This window comes from Haliotis rufescens, unplaced genomic scaffold (genome assembly GCF_023055435.1).
Source record: "Haliotis rufescens isolate VD_foot unplaced genomic scaffold, xgHalRufe1.0.p SCAF_2, whole genome shotgun sequence".
In the NCBI taxonomy this organism is placed as follows: domain Eukaryota; kingdom Metazoa; phylum Mollusca; class Gastropoda; order Lepetellida; family Haliotidae; genus Haliotis; species Haliotis rufescens.
In genome coordinates, this window is record NW_025963890.1 from 43034375 (window position 1) to 43059498 (window position 25124).

The following is a 25124-nucleotide window of genomic DNA, read 5'->3' on the forward strand; positions in this document are numbered from 1 at the left end:
AATTCTTAAATGAACGACAATTTCGCGGTCATGTGACCGACCTGTCCTCCAATGGAAAAGCTGTATATCGTGTAAACTTCAAATAAAAAAATATATATTTGTTTAACACAAAAATTTGTAGATTTAACACCAGTCAAAACCATAGGATGCTGCTCAAGATGCATTCAACATAGTCAGCTTTCTCCGATTCTTCATGTTAATTTGTGAGTCTACTCATTATGATTGCAAGATTATACTTGATGTATTGTTTTCGCCGAATGTATATAAATAGATGACAAACTAATAGTAATGAAAGAGCTGATGTAATTGGGCTTATACTCCAAATGCCATATACAGTTCATCCGTAATTCCTTTAGTTGTAAGGTGTTGTAAAACAACTAGTACAATACAACTATACGGATTATCCCCCTTTAACACACTCAAAGGGAAAGAACTCTATTGTATTTGAGTCTTGCAACATGTGTGGAATATGTTGTGTTTTCCAAAAGGGGAACGAAACCACTTTAGTAAGATTTGAATATTTTTTATAACATTATTGTCAGTATGGAAATTGTGATTTATGTTATTGACGCAAAGTGGTAAATTAATAAATAAACATCTTACCAGCTGCTTACGCAGCATCGATCACACGTCTCGTACAAAACTCGTAGAACTGCAGTTTCAAGGAGACTACGGTCTGACAGTGACCTATTGCCAAGTATCACCAGAGCATTACGAAGAAACGCCTGATACCCAGGCAACAATAGTAATATCCCCAGCTGTTGAAAGCCTGTACCAGCTCAGTCAAAAGAATTAATCCTTGAGTTTTACAATTAACCCTGATTAAGCAAGGGAGGATCCAGCATTTTTAAAAGGGAGGGTCCAAAATATCAAAATCCTGTCTCAGATATTTTTACTGCCAGCAACATACAACATTTTTATTCAAAAGTCGGGTGCGGTCGGGTAGCCTAGAGGTTAAAGCGTTCGCTCGTCACGCCGAAGACCCGGGTTCGATTTCCGACATGGGTACAATGTGTGAAGCCCATTTCTGGTGTCCCCCGCCGTGATATTGCTTGAATATTGCTAAAAGCCACGTAAAATCAAACTCACTCACTCACTCAAAAGTTGGTTGGGGGTCCGGACCACCCTGTGGATCCACCTTTGTTAAGCCTTAATAATTAATCATAGTCACAATGGAGAATAGGCTGAACCTGTGGAAAATCTAGACTTGCTTCATTCAGGGCTTAAGCATGACAACAACAACAATAATAAAGTGCAAACAACAACAACAACAATAATAAAGTACAAACAACAACAACAATAATAATGATAAAGTGCATATTTACAATGCACCAAATCCATACGCTAATGCACACTCATAGTGCTACATTATTACCCCAGTACATGGATCAGTGTGCATTCCAATTCTCAATGTTCATTATCCACCTCTGGGAGGCCCCAGGTTAACATGCAGTCACATTACCCTCTCATCCTACCGGGTACCCTGGTAAACAGGCATATTTCGAACAAAGTTGCTTGCCTGGGGAGTGAGTGAGTGAGTGAGTGAGTATGGTTTTACGCCGCTTTTAGCAATATTCCAGCAATATCACGGCGGGTTGCCTGGGGAGACACAACATGTATTACATGTAGTATTTCAAAGTATAGGACCTCTGAAGAAAACTGCAATGTTTAATATTTATTCCTTATTTCTACCCAACAGAAATGCATCACAGAAAATTCCCTTATACAGAATCGTGGGCCTGACTACAGCGGTAGCCATGTTGTCAGCATTTCCAGTGAACCGTCTCTTCTGTTTGGTGGATTTGTCCTTCACCTGCGAGGAAGTGCCACGCCTCAACCAGTCAGGGACGACAAGGGCAATACCCTGCTGTGGAATGGAGAGGTCTTTGGAGGAATGGAAGTCAGTAACCTTTGCTAATCAGGTTTAATACATCATTTGTTTACCCTGCTAGTGGCTGCGATCACCATTTGAAACTTCAGAAAAGTCCTTCTGTGTACGGGGGCACGGGTGGCCCAGTCGTCTAAGGCGCTGTGATTCAATGTGCAGAGTTGCGTCCCTTGGGCATGCCAGAAACCTATGATTGTGGGTTCGAATCCCGGTTCGCCCCGATTATGTTTCTAGGTTTGTCAGCACCATACCCGTGCTTGTGGGTTTCACAGAAGTGGTAAACGTCATAAGACCTGAGACCTGCATCACTTTGAGCTTTCCTCACACATTAAGCTGACGCGCCGCAATATAACTGGAATACTGTTAAAAGCGGCGTTAAGCCCAACTCACTCACTCACTCACTCACTCTCACTCACTCACTCACTCACTCACTCACTCACTCACTCACTCACTCACTCACTCACTCACTCACTCGAATCGTCATGAAAAACAGGTCCATGCTTCAACTACAAGTGGGAGTAGTTCACTTTACCCATCTTCCCGAGGCAAGGGAGTTAACTGACTATAAAAGTCCAGTTTCCACCCTTACCGAACTAGGCTGGTATTATGGAGTTACATTTTGGCTGGACTAACGAGTCTAAGCATAGTCCAATCAAAATCGCGCACAGAAATTGAAATCCGGTTCGTAAACTTTCGTGCAGATTGCGGTCGATTGCAGGATTTGCAAAGCATGTGCACCGCCAACTCTTTGTCAGCAGATATTTTCCATATCTTTTCATGTTTTTAATCAAGGTGCTCACGTGATTTGATGCATTTCGCGATGTAAAACCCGTTTTATCACAATATAGATCTTGATTATCGATCGGATCATCTTGACCGGGCCCCACCATTTTGTGTGAAGCAAACGCAAGTGATACGAGAGGTGAAATCTGATTGGTCCATAGGAGAGGCTTAGAAGAGACACAACTGGTAATAGCCACTGGTGGCGCTACGATCGAGCCCAGTAATTCCAGCCTAGTTCGGCAAGGGTGGAAACTGGACTTTTAAAGCCAGTTAACTCTCTTGCCTCGGGAAGATGACTTTACCAGGTGCACTTTTACAGGGGGCCACAGGGGAATGACTGTGCTTTGCTGGCTTATTGGTTTTATGTAATTAGAAAAAAGCCGATGCTCTACCACTGAACCATGAGTGCCATCACAAGTAATCAATGCTTGTTTAACGAGTCCTTAGGACCACATTAACATGCATGAGCAATAAGGTGAAAAGGAACTGTGCATGTGTGTTGATGATGTCATAGTCTCCCCCATTATCTTTTCACGAAGCCTTACCCGTCGTCAATCAACATGTGCGGCCAATCCAGTGACACCATGGTCAGAAAAGACATATTTCGTATCACAATTGATGTCAAGACTCTTGTCAACTGGCTCACTACCCACGGTGTGATAGGTGACTTTGCAGGAGCCTGTCCCTGTTGTGGTAGTAGCGTTGACTCGTAAGAAGAATTTGAGCTTTGGAAGAGATTATCTACTTTCACAATGTCAGACTGTGGCCAGAAAGTTAAGAGGGTAGCGGGTTTTCGGCCTCGGCTCTCACCCTGCTGCAGTTGTGGAAACATCTCTGCTGCTGGTCTACATGCCTCTGAGACATGGGATCTGGCGCGACCTCAGAGTTGGGTCCATGCACACCCTGGTCAACTGTAACATGAATCCTCCCAGACAGGCGCCCATACCAATACCATCACGTCCACATGGTGTGCTGTTGAGAACTGTGCCATACCAAGCTCCAGAACACAGAATGCTTTGTCTGACTCATACTTTTTAGAGTACATCTTCAGAAAGCAGTATCTTTGTGGAGCACCCAATAGGTTTCTGACCTTTCTGGATGCAGTGAAGAAAGTCTACATGCCTTAACTGGAAAAAGTAACAGCCCGGCTACGTAACTGTCAAGCAACGCCACTGTTTAAGCAATTCCTTGACGTGATTCGGCCCAAAATGACACTCCACAGAGACAGATTACTGAAACATGTCTGCAGTTTCCCTCCTGGAATCCAAGCTGCACTGATGAGTCCTGGTGGGACGAAACGTGTTAAAACAGTAAATAAGGATCACTCCAATAGGTTTACCCTGATTGGATTATTGGAAACAATGTGAAAAGGTAACATTTATGGCTACCCTAGCTGTACACTGGCTACTTCTAAGGATTGAAAAGGTGTATTGGATTGGAAAGGCATGTCAGCTCCCTGAGGCTGAAAAGGTATGTTGGTTCAGAAAGGCATGTCAGCTCTCTAAGACTGAAAAGGTATGTTTGATCAGAAAGGCATGTTTGCTCCCCCAGGCTGAAAAGGAGTGTTGGGTTAGAAAGGTGTTTCAGCTTTCTAGGAAGGAAAAGGGGTGTTGGATTGGAAAGGCATTCAGGTCTCTGAGACCGAAAAGGGGTGTTGGATGAAAAGGTGTGTCTGCTCCCTAAGACGGAAAAGGAGTGTTGGATTGGAAAGGCGTGTCAGCTCCCTAAGATTGAAAAAAGGGTGTTGGATGGGAGATGGGGCAGTGCATGTGAGTACTTTCAAACGTGCAACGCTATAGTCTGACAGTACTTGGAATGCACCAGGTAGACTGCATTGTTGCCCTACTAACCCTTTTACCTACACACCTTACACTGGGACTGAATTATGGGTAGCCTTCAATACCGCTCAAAATAGAATTGCTCTTAATCGGCCAATAAGAAGGTTTTTTCAACAAGCTTTAGAAGATATTGGGAAGGGATGTAACTCTGTATACTTATCAGCAGTTGTTTGACCGTGACCTTTCCTCTGAAATTACAAGGCCTAAAGCTTAAACTTTTTGTGAATGATCCCAGCTAAGATGTCTCTGAACCTTTCCAATCTGATTGAAAACATGGCAACCTAGGCGGCCATTTTGAAAATGTTGTTTTTGTCTCTTTCGTGACCAACTCATGTTATTCCGGGACAAGCCGAATAGCGACTCGTGCCCCTCTCATGGCCATTTTTGTGACCGGGTTCCGTCTTAGCGCAAACGGGCATACCTAAAACAATTGTCAACTCGTTGCGTAATGGTTCACATATTGTTCCCCATATATTATATATATTTCAGATACAATTTAAAGCACATCGGGACATGCGGAATTATACTGTATGATTAAAGACATTTAACTGTGTCTTGGGTATATTTTTAGATAAAAGACATATCTAAAATCAAAAATTATTTCTGAGGGATTCTTTGACAAAGAACTTGAAATCATACGCGCATTCTGACTGGTTTGTCTTTTTTCCGCACATAACAATCATCGATAGGGGGACGAGTCTTCTTGCAGGTTACGGAAAGAGGCGAGTGGTGACGAATGGTTTTTGTCTATTACTCAGCTATTTCTGCATGTATCATGAAATGCAGCAAGTATTGTGTTTTCATAATAACATAATATGCTTTTAGGCAGATTTTGTACGGTTATTGTCTTTGTCCTTCAAGGCATCACTTTTTGCTTTCAACATTGTTGACTTTAACAATGTTGCATAAATGCCTTTTTTGCTTTTTCCAGAATCTTTTGCACCAATTTTACTTGAACGCACTATAGATATTTGTACCAAAATAAGGTTAAAATGTAACAAAATTGTAACTTCATCGGGTGAGCTACAGAGCCTTGTGGCTCAATTTTTATTCAATCAATCGGCCCAAAGCTTTTTGAATTTCTAATTTGTGATTTTTATGCTTATGAGGGGCGGTCGGGTAGCCTAGTGGTTAAAGCTCGTCCGGCCGAAGACCTGGGTTCGATTCCCGACATGGGTACAATGTGTGAAGCCCATTTCTGGTGACCCCGCTATCATATAGCTGGAAAATTGCTAAAAGCGGCGTAAAACCATATTCACTCACTCACTCATTATGCTTATGAAAATAGCTGTAAGTTATAAGGGGAGAGTTCCAGTGCATGCCATTAGATTTATTGTCAATAGGTTTGATAATCTGTGTAGCAATGAATTTGTGTTTATAGTAAAAAATATAGACATGCAAGGAGCATAACTTATCTACAATTGTGAGCCCAAATCCGTTACACCTGAGACCACCTCCGTAGCCTAGTGGTAGAGAGTTCGCCCGGAGAGCGGAAGGTCCGGGGTTCGATCCATGGCCGCGTCAAGACGTTTAAAGATGGTACTTGTTGTTACCCTGTCTGGTGCTTGGCATTAAGGGGCTAAAACAAGGACTGGACTTACTTGAAAACAAAATGAAGGGTACTGTCATGAAGGGTGAATGCAATGCTACACAAACCCTGTATTCTTGTTGCCCTGTATAGCTGAGATATGTTAACTCATTCACTCACTCACTCAGATGGGGAAGGAGGAGAATGACACCCAGGCTTTGTTTGATCACCTGACCCGGACTGCTGACACCCAGGGCATCCTGACACTGATGGCTGGCCTCCAGGGACCCTGGTCCTTCATATTCTGGCAGGTGGGACTCACTGAGTTACAGTTTCAGGGGTTAATCTAGACCAGCTCACTGAGTTACAGTTTCAGGGTTAATCTAGACCTGCTCACTGAGTTACGATTTCAGGGGTTAATCTAGACCTGCTCACTGAGTTACAGTTTCAGGGGTTAATCTTCTAGACCTGCTCACTGAGTTACAGTTTCAGGGGTTAATCTAGACCTGGTCACTGAGTTACAGTTTCAGGGGTAAATCTAGACCTGCTCACTGAGTTACAGTTTCAGGGGTTAATCTAGACCTGCTCACTGAGTTACAGTTTCAGGGGTTAATCTAGACCTGGTCACTGAGTTACAGTTTCAGGGGTTAATCTAGACCTGGTCACTGAGTTACAGTTTCAGGGGTTAATCTAGACCTGGTCACTGAGTTACAATTTCAGGGGTTAATCTTGACATGCCGAGATGCTGATATTCGGCTCCAAGTCTGCAGCCAATGCCAGTGCAGAATCCTTAATTGGAAGTTTGTTTAAAATTCTGTACATTTTTGAGAATAGAAAAGTAAATGTTTCTTAAAAACATAATGAGTCTTAAGGAAAGTCTTTAAACTTGTCTTGTGAATAACCTCAGTGACATGTCAGCAGTCATCTTGGACTGTATTGTGTTGTGTGTGAAGGATCTATATTGCCTCAATCTTATTGTGTGTGCAGGATCTATATTGCCTCAATCTTGTATATGAATGATCTTTATTGCCTCAATCTTGTGTTAAAGTTCTATTTTGCCTCAATCTTGTTGTGTGTGAAAGTTCTATTTTGCCTCAATCTTGTTGTGTGTGAAAGTTCTATTTTGCCTCAATCTTGTTGTGTGTGAAAGATCTTTATTGCCTCAGCTTTGGTTTTGAGAGATCTTTATTGCCTCAATCTTGTGTGTGAAAGATCTTTTTTGCCTCAATCTTGTTTTGAGTAAAAGATCTTTTTTGCCTCAATCTTGTTGTGTGTGAAAGATCTTTTTTGCCTCAATCTTGTTGTGTGTGAAAGATCTTTATTGCCTCAATCTTGTCGTGAGTAAAAGATCTATATCTGTGTTATATCAAGGCCTCTGAGAGCAAGCTGTGGTTTGGCCGTGATGTGTTTGGACGTCGGAGTCTGTTGTGGCATCTCCCTGACAGTGACACTGACGTGTTTGTTCTGTCGTCTGTGCAAATTCAGCCTCATGTAAGTGATAATTCCACATCAAACATGATACCAAGCACTCTCTTGTCATGCTTGCCAATAAATGGTGCTTGTATCGATTATCTTGTTTATGTTCTCAAGTACTAATGACATGTTTACCAGGTATGTTTCATATGATTTGTTTTATTATAGTTTTTAGGTCGTTGTAGGAATTAAAAGAAACAACATGCACTTTTTTTAAATTCTGCAAATAATAAGGAAATCTTTGTATGATCTCTCTCGTTTCACTTTTATGTGTAAATAATAGCCCCATGGGGTTTCTGGTGTAGAATTGTCCCCGGTAACCTAGACTTGTCACGGAGGCAACCATAACAAATCAGGTGGTCATGTGATCAGGGGGTCCAGGGGGTCCAGGGGGTCCAGGGGGCCCCCAATAATTAATTTTTAGGGTCCGTGCAGGCAATATGAGGGTCCTGTGAAGTTATAAAATGGTGAAGTGTTCTGTACATTTTGATAATTACTTTACTGCATGGAATGCATCAATGATCATGTGGACGGTGGCCATGATGGATGGGTGAAATAACAGACACCAATATCTGCTCTTGATGCGCTGTCGGTGCAGTGATTATTATTATATGCAGTATGTTCTTTTTCTGCATCCATTCTCAACATTGGTGCATACTGGATGCACATCGGTGCATCACATAAACCCCTCAGTGTTGGTCATGCTCCCACTCACTTGTTTGCCTGAACCAGACCTGATTATTGACAGGCTGTCGTTCTATAGCTGGAATATTGCTGACTACAGCGTTATATGCCATTTACTCGCTCACATCACTGATTTTTATTATACATTATCGTTTATGATTGTTGGTGCAGTTGTACCACGTGCACTACATACATGTGCAAATGTCATTTATGATTATGTTAATATTTTGGGCCCAGTCTTATAAGGTGCCACAATGTACCCTCTGTGCAGAGGTGCATGCCCGAAACCAATGACTATGCCATGATAATGTTCCTAGTAGGGCTGGGATGGGCAACTCGGGTACCCGGGTCGGGTGGGTACTGAGTAGGACCTGGGTACCCACAGGACTACCTGGACCCGTGGTTAGTCAGGTGATATATTGTTTAATGACCAAAATTATGCACCCATTCCTTCTGACTTTTCATATGGTTGAATAAAGATATAACTTAAGTCAACTTAAGTGTATGCATGACCAGATTGTTAAATACAGGTGATACATTTTGCCAGGGCTATCGTAAAAAATTCCCAATCGGACATTTTGTACCTATCTCTTGCGGCCTACAGTGGGTACCCGGGTAGGATCAGGTAATAGGGGGGTGGGTACCCGGGTAGTAAAATTGGACTCGTCCCAGCCCTAGTTCCTAGGTGTGTCAGCTCCATATCTGTGTGTGGGGGTTTCACCAAATGGGGTGAATGTGGCCGATATCCAATGTATATCAACTCACTTGTTCGTAGTGTTGGATACTGGTGTAAAATATTATCAATGCATGAAGACCATCTCTCCCAAAAAGCGTACATTATGTTACTTTAGTTGGATAATGTGGGGTCTAAAAATTGGGCTGTAAATAATATTAGATATCTTCTATTTTCTCATGGTTTTGGTTTTGTTTAGCTGTTACAAACAGTTGGAGATAAAAAATGTTTAATAAATATGTTGAAGGATTGTGCTATAAATGTTTCATCAAAATTGGATATCTACTATTAATAAAAGTTCAAGATATAACCTTTATAGAGAATATAAAAGTTTTTTAGAACCAGAAAAGTATCTTTATGCAATTAGCGAATTAAAGCTTCGAAATATTTTAGTGAAGTTTAGAGGGGGACTATTACGGTTGAGCTTTTATGAAGGTAGGTGTAAAAAATTTGATATGTGCATGAGAAACTGTCCTTTATGTGATCGAGGAATAGAGAACGAATTTCACTTTCTACTTGTATGTGCTACTTTTAATGCTATCAGAAGTAAATATCTACCAAAGACATGCATAACTAATGTAAATATGCATACATTTATAAAGGTAATTGCCACAAACAATACAGAACAAATAAAATCACTATGCCTGTTTATTTATCATGCATATCAAAGAAGAAAGTATTTGTTAAACAATGTTTAAAATTATGTTTATTGTCTCTACCATACTTGTCCACTGTTATTTGTATATGGGCCTATGGCCTTCATATTGATTGATTGATTGATTGATTGATTGATTGATTGATTGATTGATTGATTGATTGATTGATTCGGATGTCAGCTCGCCAAATGTGTAGGACTTGCATCATTTTGAAGGCCTCAAAGTTGTGACTAAAATGGTTGCCGATGCCACCTAAATTTCAATTTGTCTACAGTTTAAAATACAGAGGTAGCCAAATGACTACCTTGAAAAATATCTTGTGGCGACTAAATTTTATTGCTACACATATGTAGACACAAAAATAAAAATGTCTGCTACTAATTTTACTCGCAAATAATTCCTCCTAAAGTCAACAGTAAACCGAAATACATAAATATTAATGTAATTAGTATTATATTTTAGTTGATATATTATTGGATAAGCAAGGATATACATATATTATCTAGTAACATAAATTGCGTCATTGTTTGAGTCACAAATAACAAAACTCAAGTACAGTTTCCACTAATATACAATTCGTAGACTAGTACTATGACTTGTACATATAATAGTTATTTGATAAAAGATCATTTTAAATGCTTGTGGCTACCTACACTGTTGGCTTGACTTCTTAATTTGACCACTGGCTACCTGGAAAAAAATACTTGTAGGTAAAAATTTAAACTTTGAGGCCTGCTTGGGTTTTCCTCCAACCTCAAGCTGACATGCCTTTATATAAGTGAAATAACTGTTCTAAGCAGCATAAATCTAAACTCCCTAACTCCCTCATGTTTGTATTTTTAAGTGTCTGCTTTAACAAGACTTTATATCTATACAGCATTACCAGGAACTGCCATCATTAGGTGTGTACTGTCTAGACCTGGGTGTATCACAGACTGGTTCAGATGGAGCCAATGCAAGTTGCATCCCCGTGTTGACTGTGTTTCCATGGAAACAAGGGACATGGCCTGGAACTATGGAGCCAGTTTGGGCTGATGATTTTACCCAAAAACTGTACCCCACTTCTACATATTTTGATATAAAATTGGATTCTGAATTCCATCTTCATTCATGGATGCCAGCAACTAATAAGGAGTTACCTACCCCTGGGCATGAGTTAACTCCCCTTGAGAATGGTGAACAGTGTTACCAGGACTACATTGGACATATCCTTGACAACAGTGAGATCATGAAAAGAGCTGTTGAACAGTTAATGGAAGTGTTACTCAAATCTGTTCAAAAGCGAGTGTATAATCTACCCAGACCAGGTTGTGTCACAGATATATTAGATGGAAGTAGTTCCGCCATTGCGGAGGGCGTCGAGAGGATGAAACTGTGTGAGATGCGAGAAGGAAAGGGTGATGGACAAGGTCTGGATGAAGAGGCAAACACTTCTAGTGGAAAAGCCAAAGTGGCCATTTTGTTTTCGGGTGGAGTAGATTCCACTGTGCTAGCCGCTCTGGCAGACAGGTGAGATATACAAATCTGTGTCCAGGTACTGTACTGCTCTGAAACTCTGTGATCCTGAATAATTACGAATGATATTACTCAAATAATTCTCATCTCATTCTATTGATATTGTTCATGTCTATGCTATGTCTGTTTGAACTTCATTTAAACCACACCATACACATTCTAGACTTAATGTGGACTGCCTCCGTGGTCTAGTAACAAGACGTTAAAAGATGGGATTTGTTGTTACCCTGTCTGGCGCTCGGTATTAAGGGGCTAAAACAAGGACTGGTCGGCTCGGAGTCAGGGTGCTGTGTCTGATTGGGGTATTCATGTTAAACTGCGGCATAGTATCTCAGTGTGCTTGCTCTATAAATCGGTATCAGTCCAGACTAGTACAAGCAGCCCCACGCACACGCACACCCACGCACACGCACACGCACGCATGTCGAAAAGTAAGTGCCATTATCTTTGACACAACGTTAAACCCCATTTCCCTTCACCGCCTCACCACTTAATGTGATTGAGATCCTGTTCATTTTCCAAACATTTGAATCTGTAATTTTCTTGATTTTTGTCTGGTTTCAGATGTCTGCCTCCAGATGAATGTATTGACCTCATAAATGTAGCATTTGAGCAGCTCCCGAAGCAGCCACCTGCCAGCAAAAAGGGTAAACAGAAGTGAGTTTGTCTTGTGTGTGATACCCCTGACACAAGGAATTGTTATACTGCTCTTTAGAATCTGTGAATTTCATTGGTTAATACCTACCATGTGACAGAACAATGAATTTCAATGTTTTGACCCTTTTAAGATCTGGGGTAGAAGAGGGTTTCAGCAACCCATGCTTGCTGTAATATAACGGGATCCGGTGGTCAGGCTTGCTGACTTATTTGATGCATGTCATCGATCCCAAATGCGTGAATTGATGCTCATGATGTCAATCACTGGATTGTCTGGTCCAGACTCGATTATTTACAGACCAGGTAAAGGTAGACATGTGTCTTCAGTGTATCTGTATGTTTCAGGTGTGGAGCGGTGCCTGATGTTCCTCCAGATAAGTTCAGTGTCCCAGATCGACTCACAGGATATGTTGCTCTCTCAGAACTCAACCCAAACAGGAAGTGGAACTTTGTAGAGGTCAGAGGACTTTATGTTTGTAGATACTGCTTTATATTGTCAAACATGATTGTTGTGTTGAAGTGTTGAAGAAAGGACCATGTGAATTATTATTATGATGCCAGATGTTCACAAAAAGGTGTGCATATCCTGCCCCATCAGTGGCACCCATCACAAACACATGCAAAGGCAAGTCAACTGTCCATTTGAACAAACAAGGGAACATATGGTACAAGTCAAAATAGGGAATTGCATCTGACATCTTTTTTGTCACTGATGCATCAAATTTGTGTGTGCCCCCTCCCCACTTGATAATCTGTCATGTCATGGATAATCTGTCATGGGATTGTTAATCTGTCATGTCATGGAATATTGGTCATGTCATGGTTAATCTGTCATGTCATGGATAATCTGTCATGGGATTGTTAATCTGTCATGTCATGGATTATCGGTCATGTCATGTATAATCTGTCATGTCATGGATAATCTGTCATGTCATGTATAATCTGTCATGGGATTGTTAATCTGTCATGTCACGGACTATCGGTCATGTCATGGTTCATCCGTCATGCCATGACAGATTATCTATAATAATGTGAAAGAACTGGCTGGTCCATACCCTTTTTGAGTGGTATATAAATGACTAACATCAACACAGATGCAGCCCAAAGCTTGAGTCAGTATTCTCCTGGCCAACAGGTCAGTTAGAATTCTCACCTCCTTGTGAGTTACCCTGCTAGGTTTCTGGGTTAGAAAATGTCCCCAGCACCTAATGAAGGTTGTGAGAGTCGACTTGATAGACCAGGTGGTCAGGCTCTGTGTCTTGGTTGATTGCATTTCATCGTATACCGATAATGACGGTTGTGAGAGTCGACTTAATAGACCAGGTGGTCAGGCTCTGTGTCTTGGTGGATTGCATTTCATCGTATACCGATAATGACGGTTGTGAGAGTCGACTTGATAGACCAGGTGGTCAGGCTCTGTGTCTTGGTTGATTGCATTTCATCGTATACCGATAATGACGGTTGTGAGAGTCGACTTAATAGACCAGGTGGTCAGGCTCTGTGTCTTGGTTGATTGCATTTCATCGTATACCGATAATGACGGTTGTGAGAGTCGACTTGATAGACCAGGTGGTCAGGCTCTGTGTCTTGGTTGATTGCATGTCATCGTATACCGATAATGACGGTTGTGAGAGTCGACTTGATAGACCAGGTGGTCAGGCTCTGTGTCTTGGTTGATTGCATGTCATCGTATACCGATAATGACGGTTGTGAGAGTCGACTTGATAGACCAGGTGGTCAGGCTCTGTGTCTTGGTTGATTGCATGTCATCGTATACCAGCAGTGTGGATCGTTGCTCATAACATCGATCACTGGTTTGTCTGGTCAAGATCCAAATATTTACAGGCCACGTCATACAGCTAGAATATTGCTGAATGTGGTGGTAAATCACAAACAAAATCTTACTGACCTAGAAGGGAAAGTTATTAACATTAATGTAAACAGGATTAAGCTCTGAGATTCATATCAGGTTCATGAACATTTTTACTATCAAATTATCATCTGATGGCAAATCAAGATATGTCTCAGGTTGCGCAATCTGTACAAATGTTGCCTGTATTCTTTAACAGACGACCACCTCCGTGGTCTAGCGTCTGAGTTGGAGATTCAAGTTAAACTTTGGCATGGTATCTCAGTGAGCTAGCACTATAACTCGACATCAGTCCAGACGAGACAAGCTGCCACACACATACGCACACGCATGTGCATGCACGTTGCTATAGAAGTGCAATAATCTTGGACGTGATGTTTAACCCCATTTCACCTCACCTCACCTTATAAACAGACAAGATGTACAGTATGACTAGAAATTATTGAGAATTTAAAGATTGTAATTTTTTCACTCATTACTCACGTACCCGGTATATGTCCAACAGGGGACTTCTGTTATTGGCTCATCTAGTAAATGTCCCTATTTAAACCATGAATAAAAGCTATTTAATTGATGTGAACCTGAGAGTGTTTAAAACATAATTATCACTACTCAGATGTAGTTCACACAGATTAATGATTGAACGAAGGAGGCACAGTAATACACCAAGAAATAGGAGATTGTGCACGCAATGTAATTTGAGTTAAGTATAGGATGAATATTAAATTTTATAATATAATATATAAATATAATAACTTGAGAAAAACAAACCCAAAACGTACTGTTTTATAAATTGAAATGAAGATAATTTTTTCTTTGATGCAATACAGATGCTGTTTGCAACGTATCAGTGTACAGTAAACTACAGTTAAATGACCTCAAAGGGACCACTAATTTTAATTCAAAATAACTGAAGTTTGTTTTGAACAGATAAACAGCATATATACAGCAAATGGCCCGGGATTAAAAAAACAAAGTTTGGTATATCAGTCTGTTCATTTTAAGCGTGTTCATTATAAAAGTAGTTTACTGTATATGTATCTTACCATGTAAATTAGGAAGTAATGCTGTGTACAGCCTGCCAGCATATCCATTGTAATACATGTACTATGGGTCTGTAGCCTTTCAGTATTGGGGGGCACGGCTTGCCCAGTCATCTATGGCACTGCACTTCGCTGTGCAGAGTTGCGTTCCTTGGGCACGCCAGAAACCTATGATTGTGGGTTCGAATCCCAGTTCGCCCCGATTATGTTTCCAGGTTTGTCAGCACCATACCCATGCTCGTGGGTTTCACTGAAGTGGTAAACGTCTGAGACCTGCATCACTTCGGTCTTTCCTCCCACATTAAGCTGACACGCCGTGATAACTGGAATAATGTTAAAAGCGTCGTTTAACACAACACTCACGAACGAACGAACTACCGAGCTCACAAGCTTACGAACGGGCTCACGAACGAGCTCACGAACGAGCTCACGAATGAGACCCGTGAAGATCCAGGGTAGAATAGGCCTTGACAGCAACCATGCTTGCCGTAAAAGGCGAAGTAAGCGTATCCCAATTGCGTCTCACTCACTTTCAGTATTGAGAATAAAATGACTTTAAGGAATAGACCGTACTTCACATTGTTGATTATTTCTACAGGTGAATGTGACCCAAACAGAGTTGCAGAAATTCAGGTAATCAAGTTGTTTTTGTCAGTTGCCTGTTTGAATTAATAAGTACAGATGTTGAGAACAAAACGGATGCTGTGTCATGTCTCCTGGCTTTCAATGGAAATAACAAGCAGACGGCTTACAGTATCATTTCCATCCTAAATCTGATCTTGTAAGGACCAAAGTGGTACCGAGTTAGGCTTAACGCCAATTCAAACAGTAATTAGGTTATGTTATGATGTGTCAGTTTGTTGTCATCTTCCTGAGGCAAGAGAGTTCACTGACTTTAAAAGCCCAGTTGCCACCCTTGACGAACTAGGCTGGAATTCCTAAGTTCGATCATAGCGCCGCCAGTGGTTAATAGGAGTTATGCCCCTTCTAAGCCTCTACTATGGACCAATTAGATTCCATCACTTGCATTTGTTTCAAGATGATTTGATTGATAATCCAGATCTATATTGGATAAAACGGGTCTTACATCGCGAAGTGCATCAAATCACGTGAGCACCTTGATTAAAAACATGAAATGTTTGGAAAATATCTGTTGACGAGTTGGCAGTGCACATGCTTTGCAAATCCTAAAATTGACCGAAATCTGCAAGACAGTTTACGAACCGGATTTCGATTTCATTGTGTGATTTTGATTGGACTATGCATAGACTCATTAGTCCAGCCAAAATGTAACTCCATAATACCAGCCTAGTTCGGCAAGGGTGGAAACTGGACTTTTATAGACAGTTAACTCACTTGCCTTGGGAAGATGGTTTAATGTGGGAGGAAAGCCCAAATGATGCAGGTCCTAGACATTTTTAGATGAAGACGGGCATGTTGTTGAGACTGTTTAATAAGGCCATATATATTATTGGTTGACATTCTAGAAGTCAACATGTCCGCCACCTTCTGTACCCGTTGACCTCAGTGCTGGATGACAGCATCGGCTGTGCTGTGTGGTTTGCTGCTCGAGGACAGGGCATTCTGGGTAATGGAGCAGGTCAAGGCCAAGCGTACAGATCTGATGCCAAGGTAAAAATCGTAATAATGCATTTGTAACAGTCGATAGATAGTTTTCGGATAAATGTAGTTAACTGTCACATAAATGTCTAGCCTGAAATACATTATGGACTGTATTGATATGGCTCATGGTGTCTGTCATATAAATTGTGGCGGTTGGGTAGCCTAGTGACTGAAGCGTTGGCTTGTCTTGCCGAAGGCTCGGGTTCAATTCCCCACATGGGTGCAATGTGTGAAGCCCATTTCTGGTGTCCCCTGCTGTAATATTGCTAAAAGTGGCGTAAAACCAGAGTCACCCATTCATTCAAATTGCCCACTTGAGTTCAGTTTACAAAACTCTTTGTAGATGTCCTTTATCTTGAACTGTGTCTTGCAGGCTGTCTTCTGTTAAACATTGTGTAACGTGTGTTGCAGGTTGTCTTCTGTTAAACATTGTGTCACGTGTGTTGCAGGCTGTCCTCTGTTAAACATTGTGTAACGTGTGTTGCAGGTTGTCCTGTGTTAAATATTGTGTCGTGTGTGTTGCAGGTTGTCCTGTGTTAAATATTGTGTCGTGTGTGTTGCAGGTTGTCCTGTTTTAAATATTGTGTCACGTGTGTTGCAGGTTGTCCTGTGTTAAATATTGTGTCGCAGGTTGTCCTGTGTTAAATATTGTGTCGTGTGTGTTGCAGGTTGTCCTGTGTTAAACATTGTGTCACGTGTGTTGCATGTCGTCCTGTGTTAAACATTGTGTCACATGTGTTAATTGCAGGTCGTACTTGTTAACATTGTGCCATGTGTGTTGCAGGTCGTCCTGTGTTAAACTTTGTGCCATAAGTGTTGCAGGTCGTACTTGTTAACATTGTGCCATGTGTGTTGCAGGTCGTCCTGTGTGGTATGGGAGCTGATGAACAGCTGGCAGGGTACTCCAGGCACAGAGTCCGCTTCAGGTAGGTTCCACAGTGCCTGACTCACTTGCTGACTGACAGACTGACTGACTCACTCACTGTCTCACTCACCTGCCCACTCATACTTGCTCTCTCAACTCACTCACTCACTCACCTGCCCAGTAATTCTTGCTCTCCCAACTCACTCACCTGCCCACTCACTCACTCACTCACTCATTCGCTCACCTCCCCACTCATACTCGCTCTCTCAACTCACTCACTCACTCACCTGCCCACTCACTCACTCACTCACTCACTCATGGTGTAGCATGGGTAAACGCTCTTATCAAACACTGGTGTTCCTTCTCAAAACACGCATTCACTGTTTCAGGGATCACGGCTGGCAAGGCATCATCAATGAGGTGGACATGGAAATGAAGAGAATCTCCGCTCGCAACCTGGGCAGGGATGACAGGTGAGCTGACAATGACTTGTGCTGCTCCAGTGTGGGATCAGCATCAAGCCCCAGACTACTGTGAAACATTTGACTGTCCCAGTGGCTGACACCAGACAAACTGTTGCTCACACTGTCGACCACTGGTTTGCTGGTCCACGTGTGACCTACTGTCAGCTGTGATACAGCTCTTACACTGGTATCTAGGGTATGACATTCTCTCAGGTTTGTGGTTTGTTTCTTTGTTGTTTAACGCCACACTCAGCATTATTCCAGCTTTATGATGACAGTCTGTAAATAATCGAGTCTGGGCCAGACAATCCAGTGATTGACATCATGAGCACTGATCTACATCAACCAAGTCAGCGAGCTTGACCACCCGATCCCGCCAGTTGCCTTTTACGGCAAGCATGGGTTACTGAAGTCCTATTCTACCCCGGATCTTCACGGGTCTCTCAGGTTTGTGAACGTACTGAGCAGTATATGAAGTATGCAACAGACGATTGCACCAACAGCTCTCCTTTATTACCATGCTGTAACTGAAGCCCATTTGTGATGTCCCCCGCTGTGATATTACCGTAATATTGCTAAAAGTGGCATAAAACCATACTCACTCACTTACTGAGCTGTAACAGGGCCAAAGGTGAGTAAGACGCCCAAGGGCGGATCCAGCGGATGAAAATCCGTGCTCATATAATTTTGCTGCCTACAACATACTACATTTGGTTTCAAAAGGAGGGGGGGATCCGCCTGTGATGCCTTATGTCTTTTGTCCGCTGTAGTGATGACATACCACAATAACCTAACTCAGTTGGATGTTAATATCAGTTACCAAAATCACAAACCTATAGGTAGAAATATTACTGTCCACAAGTTTCAGACAACTGTTTCAATTATTTGCTGCCAGTCACTTCATGACAGAAGTTGATGTTTGTTCATTGTTTTACGTCGCACTCAGCAAACTGGTTCAACTCAAGTTGGACTGGGTGGCAGTTGTATTCCCGACTGTTGTTATCTCTCTATACGTTCCTGTACAGTACTTAGTTTCATATGAGCCCTGGGCCCACAGGCACAAAGCGATCTTAGCGCTAAGACTATCGAAAGCCTATGTTAAAGTATGGGAGTTACAATCATCTTAGCGCTAAGATCGTTTTGTGCAAGTGGGCCCAGAATTAACTTAAAGTTGGACTGGGTGGCAATTGTATTCCTGACTGTTGTTATTTCTCTATACATTCCTGTACAGTACTTAGTTTCATATGAGCCCTGGGCCCACTGGCACAAAGCGATCTTAGCGCTAAGACTATCGAAAGCCTATGTTAAAGTATGGGAGTTACAATCATCTTAGCGCTAAGATCGTTTTGTGCAAGTGGGCCCAGAATTAACTTAAAGTTGGACTGGGTGGCAGTTGTATTCCTGACTGTTGTTATTTCTCTATACATTCCTGTACAGTACTTAGTTTCATATGAGCCCTGGGCCCACTTGTACAAAGCGATCTTCGTGCTAAGACTATTGTGAGCCTATGTTAAAGTATGGGAGTTACAATCATCTTAGCGCTAAGATCGTTTTGTGCAAGTGGGCCCAGAATTAACTTAAAGTTGGACTTGGTGGCAGTTGTATTCCTGACTGTTGTTATTTCTCTATACGTTCCTGTACAGTACTTAGATTGATATGAACCCTGGTCCCACTCGCACAAAGCGATCTTAGCGCTAAGACTATCGTAAGCCTATGTTAAAGTATGGGAGTTATAATTATCTTAGCGCTAAGATCGCTTTGTGCAAGTGGGCCCAGAATTAACTTAAATTTCATGGCAATTGTATTCCTGACCATTGTTTTTTCTTTATACATTCCTGTACAGTAATTACTTTGATATGAGCCCGGGAATTAACTTTTATGATAAGGTTTTCACTGTGGTGTGAGTACTTTGATGTGCAGTTGTGTCCTGTTTTCTATATAATCTTTGACTGATCCAGAATCATTGGCGATCATGGGAGAGAATCTCGCTTCCCTTTTCTTGATGAAGATGTGGTGGCCTATCTCGCTGGACTTCCGATGTATTTGAAGGTAAGCACATTAAATAACAGGTGCTTGTGATCATAAATGTATTTGAAGGTAAACACATTAAATAACAGGTGTTTGTGATCCTGAATGTATTTGAATGTAAGCACATTAAATAACAGGTGCTTGAGACTTCCAATGTATTACATAACAGGTGCTTGTGACTTCCAATGTATTAAATAACCAGTGCTTGTGATCATAAATGTATTTGAAGGTAAGTACATTAAATGACAGGTGTTTGTGAACCCAAATGTATTTGAAGGTAAGCACATTAAATGACAGGTGCTTGTGATCATAAATGTATTTGAAGGTAAGCACATTAAATGACAGGTGCTTTTGACTTCCAATGTATTAGGTAACAGGTGCTTGTGATCATAAATGTATTTGAAGGTAAGCACATTAAATAACAGGTGCTTGTGATCATAAATGTATTTGAAGGTAAGCACATTAAACAAAAGGTGCTAGTGAACTCAAATGTATTTGAAGGTAAGCACATTAAATAAAAGGTGCTAGTGAACTCAAATGTATTTGAAGGTAAGCACATTAAATAACACATGCTTGTGAACCCAAATGTATTTGAAGGTAAGCACATTAAAATAAGGTCTACTAGTCTAACAGCTGTCCAAGGGATGATCACCATCATGTTTGTTTAAGCAATATACATCCGTACATCCAGAATTTGTTTACTTTAAAATATAAAATACATAATTGACAAAAAGAAAGAGCCCTGTATAAGATTTATATTGTCTTTTTTGTCCAATTTCACATTTAGCAATTTGTTTAGCAAGCTGCTATTTTGACTTTACTTGCCCTTTTACTCACACACTCACTGACCCTAGGCTGACCTGTCCCTGCCCCACAGCTTTACCCCACCCCACCCTCTCACCATCATGTTCTGCGCCCCCCAGGCTGATCTGTCCCTCCCCCCCAGCTTTACCCCACCCCACCCTCTCACAATCATGTTCTGCACCCCTAGGCTGACCTGTCCCTGCCCCGCAGTGTTATCCCACCCAACCACTCACCATCATGTTCTGCACCCCCAGGCTGACCTGTCTCTGCCCCGCAGTGTTATCCCACCCAACCACTCACCATCATGTTCTGCACCCCCAGGCTGACCTGTCCCTCCCCCCCCAGTTTTACCCCTCCCCACCCTCTCACCATCATGTTCTGCACCCCTAGGATGACCTGTCCCTGCCCCGCAGTGTTATCCCACCCAACCACTCACCATCATATTCTGCACCCCCAGGCTGACCTGTCTCTGCCCCACAGTGCTCCCCTACCCCTCCACTCACCATCATGTTCTGCACCCACAGGCTAACCTGTCACTGCCCCGCGGTGTGGGGGAGAAGCTACTTCTCCGACAACTAGCTCTCCAGCTTGGACTGCGTTCCACCGCTGTACTACCAAAACGAGCCATCCAGTTCGGATCTAGGATTGCTAAACTGGAGAACAGCAAAGAGAAGGCCTCTGACGTTTGTGATAGACTGAAGGATGCACACAAGGCTGATTGTGCAACAGTTTCAGGATGTGCTGGGGACATGGCTAAATCCCAGATGTTGACTGACAAACATTGATAACATTTTTACTTATGAAATGACAAATGAAATCACCTGATGAAGGAGCAAGAAGTAGCTCTGATATGTTGTACGAAGAATAAAAGAAGTAGCTATCTATAGAAAAAGTGTCATGTATTCTAAATGCCTAAAAAAGACTTTACATATTGATTATTGTTTTGTTATCAGTGAGATCAATTTTGAAGATATATCATCCATAATATTACTCTTTTACAGGTTACAGTAAATATCATTTTTCATTGTTTGTGTGAAAATTCTTCTGCTTTATATTATGTCAACTTTCAAAACAAAACAAATAAAATAAACTCATCAATGCAAGTTTTGCCATCTTACTGCTTGAACTCTGTCTTCTGTCCTTGGGTGGGATTTCAGGGCAAACTAGTTCACTCTCAGACATGAATCTGCGGTCTCTCCGTAAGAGTTGGACCATCAGTATCCCATGCTTGTCTCCCGTGTGGACTAACTGAAGATTGGGTGGTTCCACTGGTTTGCCTGTGCCAGTTATATAGCGGAAATATTGCTGATTACCATCCAAACAACATTCACTCAGTTTGTGAGGAAACAATACAATCCAATGTTAATGTGTAGAATGTTAATTACTGTTTAGATTACAATGTTAAAGTGTACAATCCAATGTTAATGTGTAGAATGTTAATTACTGTTTAGATTACAATGTTAAAGTGTACAATCCAATGTTAATGTGTAGAATGTTAATTACTGTTTAGATTACAGTGTTAAAGTGTACAATCCAATGTTAATGTGTAGAATGTTAATTACTGTTTAGATTACAATGTTAAAGTGTACAATCCAATGTTAATGTGTAGAATGTTAATTACTGTTTTGATTACAGTGTTAAAGTGTACAATCCAATGTTAATGTGTAGAATGTTAATTACTGTTTTGATTACAGTGTTAAAGTGTACAATCCAATGTTAATGTGTAGAATGTTAATTACTGTTTTGATTACAGTGTTAAAGTGTACAATCCAATGTTAATGTGTAGAATGTTAATTACTGTTCAGATTACAATGTTAAAGTGTACAATCCAATGTCAATGTGAAATATAATGAAATGAATGTGTACAGTACGATGTTAAGCTGAACAATCCAATGGTAACGTTAAAAATTGCATGTAAATGTGTCGATATTAACCTGTAATATACCATTTGAACATCCAATATTAACTTGTACAATCCAATGTAAACATGTACAATCCAATGTAAACATGTACAATACAATATAAACATGTACAATACCATGTTAACATGTACAATCCAATGTAAACATGTACAATACAATGTAAACATGTACAATACCATGTTAACATGTACAATACAATATAAACATGTACAATACCATGTTTACTTGTACAATACAATGTAAACAGGTACAATACAATATAAACATGTACAATACCATGTTAACATGTACAATACAATGTAAACATGTACAATACAATATAAACATGTACAATACAATATAAACATGTACAATACCATGTTAACATGTGCAATACCATGTTAACATGTACAATACCATGTTAACATGTACAATGCCATGCAAACAGTTACAATACCATGTTAACATGTACAATACCATGTTAACATGTACAATACCATGTTAACATGTACAATACAATGTTAACATGTACAATACAATGTTAACATGTACACTATAATGTTAACATGTACAATACCATGTTAACATGTACAATACAATATAAACATGTACAATACCATGTTAACATGTACAATACCACGTAAACATGTACAATACCACGTTAACATGTACAATACAATGTTAACATGTACAATTCAATGTTAACATGTACAATACAATGTTAACATGTACACTACAATGTAAACGTGTACAATCCAATGTAAACATGTACAATACCATGTTTACATGTACAATACCATTTTAACATGTACAATACAATGTAAACATGTACAATACCATGTTAACATGTACAATACAATGTTAACATGTACACTATAATGTTAACATGTACAATACCATGTTAACATGTACAATACAATGTAAACATGTACAATACCATGTTATCATGTACAATACCACGTTAACATGTACAATATCATGTTAACATGTACAATACAATGTTAACATGTACAATACAATGTTAACATGTACACTACAATGTAAACATGTACAATCCAATGTAAACATGTACAATCCAATGTAAACATGTACAATGCCATGTTATAATGTACAATACCATGTTAACATGTACAATACCATGTTAACATGTACAATACAATATAAACATTACAATACCATGTTAACATGTACAATCCAATGTAAACATGTACAATACCACGTTAACATGTACAATACCATGTTAACATGTACAATACAATGTTAACATGTACAATACAATGTTAACATTTACAATACAATGTTAACATGTACAATACAATGTTAACATGTACACTACAATGTAAACATGTTCAATCCAATGTAAACATGTACAATACCATGTTATAATGTACAATACCATGTTAACATGTACAATACCATGTTAACATGTACAATACAATATAAACATGTACAATACCATGTTAACATGTACAATCCAATGTAAACATGTACAATTCCATGTTAACATGTACAATACCATGTTAACATGTACAATACCATGTAAACATGTACAATACAATATAAACATGTACAATACCATGTTAACATGTACAATACAATATAAACATGTACAATACCATGTTAACATGTACAATACAATGTAAACATGTGCAATACCATGTTTACATGTACAATACAATATAAACATGTACAATATAAATACAATATAAACATGTACAATACAATGTAAACATGTACAATACAATATAAACATGTACAATACAATATAAACATGCACAATACCATGTTAACATGTACAATACCATGTTAACATGTACAATACAATATAAACATGTACAATACAATATAAACATGTACAATACAATATAAACATGTACAATACCATGTTAACATGTACAATACCATGTTAACATGTACAATACAATGTTAACATGTACAATACAATGTTAACATGTACAATACCACGTTAACATGTACAATACCATGTTAACATGTACAATACAATGTTAACATGTACACTACAATGTAAACATGTACAATCCAATGTAAACATGTACAATACCATGTTAACATGTACAATACCATGTTGACATGTACAATACCATGTAAACATGTACAAAACAATATAAACATGTACATTACCATGTTAACATGTACAATACAATGTTTACATGTACAATACAATGTTAACATGTACAATCCAATGTAAACATGTACAATACCATGTTAACATGTACAATACAATATAAACATGTACAATACCATGTAAACATGTACAATACAATGTTAACATGTACAATACAATGTTAACATGTACAATCCAATGTAAACATGTACAATACCATGTTAACATGTACAATACCATGTTAACATGTACAATACCATGTAAACATGTACAATACCATGTAAACATGTACAATACCATGTTTACATGTACAATACCATTTTAACATGTACAATAAAATGTTAACATGTACAATACAATATAAACATGTACAATACCATGTTAACATGTACAATACCTTGTTAACATGTACAATACCATGTTAACATGTACAATACAATATAAACATGTACAATACAATATAAACATGTACAATACAATATAAACATGTACAATACCATGTAAACATGTACAATACCATGTAAACATGTACAATACCATATTAACATGTACGATACCATGGTAACATGTACAATACAATATAAACATGTACAATACCATGGTAACATGTACAATACAATATAAACATGTACAATACCATGTTAAC

General features: G+C 39.8%; 1 protein-coding gene across 1 annotated transcript; it reads left to right on the top strand.

The window, feature by feature from the left end:
* Positions 1–412: 412 nt before the first annotated feature.
* LOC124149396 (asparagine synthetase domain-containing protein 1-like) lies at positions 413–22897 on the top strand. Its single transcript, XM_046520940.2, has 13 exons — positions 413–506; positions 1700–1900; positions 6226–6348; positions 7409–7528; positions 10461–11092; positions 11663–11755; positions 12101–12212; positions 15267–15301; positions 16156–16300; positions 17150–17217; positions 17546–17629; positions 19579–19669; positions 20977–22897. The coding sequence occupies exons 1-13, from the start codon at positions 459–461 to the stop codon at positions 21235–21237; spliced, it is 2013 nt and encodes a 670-aa protein (XP_046376896.2). The 5' UTR covers positions 413–458; the 3' UTR covers positions 21238–22897.
* The last annotated feature ends 2227 nt before the right edge of the window (positions 22898–25124 follow it).

What these genes read in the sequence shown, in the direction of transcription:
- LOC124149396 (XM_046520940.2), top strand. Translation starts at nt 459, where the DNA reads ATGTGTGGAATATGTTGTGTTTTCCAAAAGGGGAACGAAACCACTTTA. An exon ending in GGTCCTTCATATTCTGGCAG is followed by an intron (nt 6,349 to 7,408) that starts GTGGGACTCACT and finishes TGTTATATCAAG; the next exon opens with GCCTCTGAGAGCAAGCTGTG. An exon ending in ACAGAGTTGCAGAAATTCAG is followed by an intron (nt 15,302 to 16,155) that starts GTAATCAAGTTG and finishes TTGACATTCTAG; the next exon opens with AAGTCAACATGTCCGCCACC.